General features: G+C 52.5%; 1 protein-coding gene across 2 annotated transcripts; it reads right to left on the bottom strand.

Annotated features, from left to right (window-relative positions):
• Nucleotides 1-2,306: 2,306 nt before the first annotated feature.
• Id1 (inhibitor of DNA binding 1, HLH protein) lies at nucleotides 2,307-3,481 on the bottom strand. 2 transcript variants are annotated; one of them, XM_029536579.1, is made up of 2 exons: nucleotides 2,982-3,481; nucleotides 2,307-2,752 (listed from the first exon to the last, which is right to left on the bottom strand). In XM_029536579.1, the coding sequence occupies exons 1-2, from the start codon at nucleotides 3,389-3,391 to the stop codon at nucleotides 2,698-2,700; spliced, it is 465 nt and encodes a 154-aa protein (XP_029392439.1). In that variant the 5' UTR covers nucleotides 3,392-3,481; the 3' UTR covers nucleotides 2,307-2,697. The 2 variants fall into 2 exon arrangements, with proteins under 2 accessions (XP_029392439.1, XP_021049992.1); XM_021194333.1 differs by having other exon boundaries at nucleotides 2,314-2,752; nucleotides 2,987-3,481.
• Between the last annotated feature and the right edge of the window lie 774 nt (nucleotides 3,482-4,255).

The following is a 4,255-nucleotide window of genomic DNA, read 5'->3' as shown; positions in this document are numbered from 1 at the left end:
CACACACACACACACACACACACACACACACACACACACACACACACACACTGGAGGTCTCTGGCCCTTGGTCTGGGGTCCACACACACAATTGGGGATATGCGCACACATTGGTGGCCTCTGGCCCCCTCCCTCCTTGGTGCTTCTTATGCAAGCTGCCGACGCCCGCCCCGTTCCCAGGCCTGGCTGCAGCTGCGGGCGGAGGGGCAGGGCGGGGGCGGCCGCTGTTTGTCTAGCGCGGCCGTGCCAAAGTCGGCGGGCCCAGACAGCCAGGCGCCTCCGTACACCTGGGGATGCTCAGGTTAAATAGCTCCGCATTCCTCGGGCCCAGCTGATGGAAACGCTCCCAGGCCGCTTCGGAGCCGGCCTCCAGATGGGCTGGGTCCGGGCCAAAGAGGAAGAGAGGGAAACGTGGAAGCCAGAGTGTGCCTGGATGGCGGGGGTGGGGGTGGGGGTGGTGGGGGTGGCCAGGGGCGCAGCGGCCCCTTTCTAAGCTAGAAGAAGGCTCTGGAGGGTAGAGATGCACGCGGGAACACGCCCACGTCCCGGTGGGTGGGCTTGCAAAGGGAGACTCACACTTGCGGGAGAGGAAGTGGGCACACACACGTGTGCCTCCGATTAATAATTCCTAACTGTCTTATGTACCAGGCTGTGTGCTAAAGTCTGATCTGGGTTTCATTTATTCTGGACGGATCCTGTGAGGTTAGTACTCTAATAAAACTGCCCAGGTGGAGAGGGCACACACAGCAAAGGGTTTAATCACCTACAAATAAAACTACTACTAAAGTGAAGTCCATCAAATGCTTGAGATCATTTTATGTACCTGGCTTAGGGTTAAAGTTAATGTAACTTAGTCAAACTTAATGTAAGTGCTCGATAAATAATTCCAGATTTTATTTTTGTTCAGTTTGTTTCTTCCATGGTAAAACTGGGCTCAGGAACCTACCTTTAGCCCTACGGGGGATCCTTAAGTTCTCTAGGCAGAAGAGCAGGCTGGCTCCTGGTTCTACACCTTGTTTATTTGGGTTTTGTTATTTCCTATTGTGAGACAGGGTCTCCCTATGTAGCTCTAAGTTGCCTGGATCTTGCTACAGATCAGGCTGGCTGTTGCCTTTAGTACAATTGGTTTATTTTGTTTAGTGACAAACTGTATCAATAGTTCTTACTATTGGGGACAAGGTCTTTACCCTTTCTGGGACTCCCATTTCTCCGAGGGAATTAGCTTGGCAGGGATCCTTCAAGGATCCCTCAAGGTCCTCAAGGTCTAACTCACAGCTGGCCAGGGAGGTGGGAACTGTACTTTTTGAGAAACGGTTTGCTGCCCTGGGCCCACAGTAGGCTAGGAATGCCAAGCAATCTACAGTTACAAAGGGGCCCAGTGTGCTTCTGTAGCCCATAACACCAACCTAGAGCCAGGCAGGTATGAGCACAATGCACCCAAGGGCTGGAGGGCACACACTAGGCTTTAGAACCCATGTGTGCCTTGCTGCATACATCCACCACCCCAGTTCCTGCACAAGAGAGATGCTCCAGTTGCTACCACAAGTCCCTCAAGGCACACACAGGCAAGCCCTGATATTTGTGCACTCCCCGTCCGAGCCCAAAGCCACTTGTCTAGGTAGACAAAACCTAAGGAAAACCTTTTTCCTTCTCAGTTGGGGATATGACTCGCCCACACAGTAGCCTGGGGCGGAGGGGGTGGGTGTTGATCTGCCAGCAGAGCCAGGCCAGGGTGAGGGGGCTGAGTCCAGACCCAGAGCAGGTGGCCCTGCAGCTGTGTACAGCCTAACCCTGCCAATTTCATCACCCACTTGGACAAGGCAGAAGCCTTAGGCATCCAGAAGAAGGTGGCTCAGCAGGGACAAGGGGGCAACAGAGGTCCTGCTTCAGGCAAGCCCTTTTCACTAGGTCTCACACACAAACCCCTGCCCTTGGTAAGGAAATGAATGGTCCAGTGACCCGCTTTCCCAACTTGAATGGCTTGAATACTTCCCAGCCCAGAGCAGGGGACTCAGCAGGTCCATCTGCATTTTAACAACCTCCCTGGGTGATCCAGATGGCCTAGGGACCACGTTGAGAGAAAGCCCTACTAGAGGGCTAGAGGATTTGATTTTATGACACCAAAGAACAGGGAAATGGCCAGAGATGAGGGAAAGAATAGACATTAAAGACACCGGAAACACTCATTCAGGTCGGTAAGAATGACAGCCCAGATGTGGCCATCCAATCCCCCAGATTCTCAACACCAGCTGTGAAAATGGCCAGAGGTCATGCCTGTCCCGCCCCTCCCCCATCCAAGAAGTCACAGCAACGTTATCTAAAGTGTTTGTTTAATAACAACAAAAAAACCCATCCCCATAGAACTATTGTAAAACAATATTTTCAGCCAGTGATCATTGTAATATACAATACAAAACATTTCCTCAGAAATCCGAGAAGCACGAAATGTGACCATTTAAAAAAAATGTCTGCTTTTTCAATAAAACAGAAACACGCGGGATTGATTAACCCCCTCCCCAAAGTCTCTGGAGGCTGAAAGGTGGAGAGGGTGAGACTCCGTTGATCAAACCCTCTACCCCCTGGACAGATCCGCCAAGAGTCCCGTGGCTGCGGTAGTGTCTTTCCCAGGGATCCCCTGGGGAACCGAGAGCACTTTTTTCCTCTTGCCTCCTGAAGGGCTGGAGTCCATCTGGTCCCTCAGTGCGCCGCCTCAGCGACACAAGATGCGATCGTCGGCTGGAACACATGCCGCCTGTGAACAGCAGAGCGAGACAAGGCATGAGATCCACTGGAAAGGACAAGGAGAGGAGAGGCGTTCCCATTTCTCTACTCCAGGAGGCACGATGAAAACGCGAGCTTTTTCCTATTTATTAGTCGCCCTTAAATAGCTATGTGCCTGAAAAGTAAGGAAGGGGGAACACCCGCCTCCCGTGGCCTCAGCTTCCCACTGGAGAATAATGTAATACTCTTTTGACTCGGACCTTACCTCGGCCGCCAAGGCACTGATCTCGCCATTCAGGGTGCTGAGCGGGGCACGGACTGGCAACCCCCGGCCTCCGGCGGTCCCGACTTCAGACTCCGAGTTCAGCTCCAGCTGCAGGTCCCTGATGTAGTCAATTACATGCTGCAGGATCTCCACCTTGCTCACTTTGCGGTTCTGAGGCAGGGTGGGCACCAGCTCCTTGAGGCGTGAGTAGCAGCCGTTCATGTCGTAGAGCAGGACGTTCACCTGCTGCTCGTCCAGCAAGGCGGGCAGGCGTGTCCCGGCGCAGCGCGAGATGGCCACGCTTTGCTCCGACAGACCAAGTACCACCTCGCCCGCTGTCCTGCCCGCCTTCAGAGAACAACTGGGGCCTGCAGCGGCTGCGGCACTGCCACCGGCGACCTTCATGATCCTGAGGACAGGCGGAAGGGAGCGGAGGAGGCTGAGAACAGAGGGTTGAAAGAGACCAAGAAGTTAGAAAAAGGTTGTACAATGAGAGCTGAGCGCTGGAGCCAGTCTTTTATAAGGGCGGACCAAGGGCGGGTTCAGAACGTTCAAAAGCAACCAATAGGCTGCTGGAGGCGTGGCTTAGCGAGCCCTTGGGTCCCACCTCTGGATCTACTAGTACACCCTTAGGCTGATGGAGAGGTGATGGGGGCTCAAGAACTGAGAGGGTGGGAGGGCATAGGCAGAGCAGCTAGTGGGCTCTTCCTCAAGGAAGCAAAGAGGCTAAGCTAATTTCGGCGGTTAACAAAAAGACCCCAGGAATTAGTTTCTCACGGTCTCTTTCTCACTTCTCCAGGTCCATTTTGCAGATTAAACAGGAACGGGGAAGTGGCTAGCTTTGTGTTGTCCAGTGACTCAGGACAAGTCCAGGATTCCCAGAGGGCTATCGGAAGATTGGGCTGTGACCTCTACTTATTAAAAGCCGAATTTTATTTTTTTATTTATATACTTTGGAGGGTTTGCTGAGGTTTTTTGTTTGTTTGTTTGTTTGTTTTGAGTGAGTCTCATGTAACCCATGCTAGACTCGGAACTCGCTATATAGCGGAGAATGACCTTAAAATTGAGATGTTCCTTGCTCTGAACCCCAGGTTCTGCGATTATACAGGCGTGCTCTACCACATCATGTTCTGAGACAGATTTCAAAGCAGGCTCTCTTTTACTCTGAACTCCGTGCCTGACTCAATTTCTAGAAAATGAACTGTGAAGTCCCTCCTAGGTCGGCTGAACTTTTTAAAGCGGAGGACAGACTCTTAAGACCTGAACTAG

Source organism: Mus pahari, chromosome 3, assembly GCF_900095145.1.
Source record: "Mus pahari chromosome 3, PAHARI_EIJ_v1.1, whole genome shotgun sequence".
Classification (NCBI taxonomy): domain Eukaryota; kingdom Metazoa; phylum Chordata; class Mammalia; order Rodentia; family Muridae; genus Mus; species Mus pahari.
Note: the sequence above shows the minus strand (reverse complement) of the source record. Positions and strands in the feature narration are given on the sequence as shown.

Excerpts from the sequence above, each read along its gene's own strand:
- Id1 (XM_029536579.1), bottom strand. The coding sequence starts at position 3,391 with ATGAAGGTCGCCGGTGGCAGTGCCGCAGCCGCTGCAGGCCCCAGTTGT. Across the intron at positions 2,753-2,981 it reads GCCTTGGCGGCCGAGGTAAG|GCGGCATGTGTTCCAGCCGA; the intron begins GTCCGAGTCAAA and ends TGCTGTTCACAG.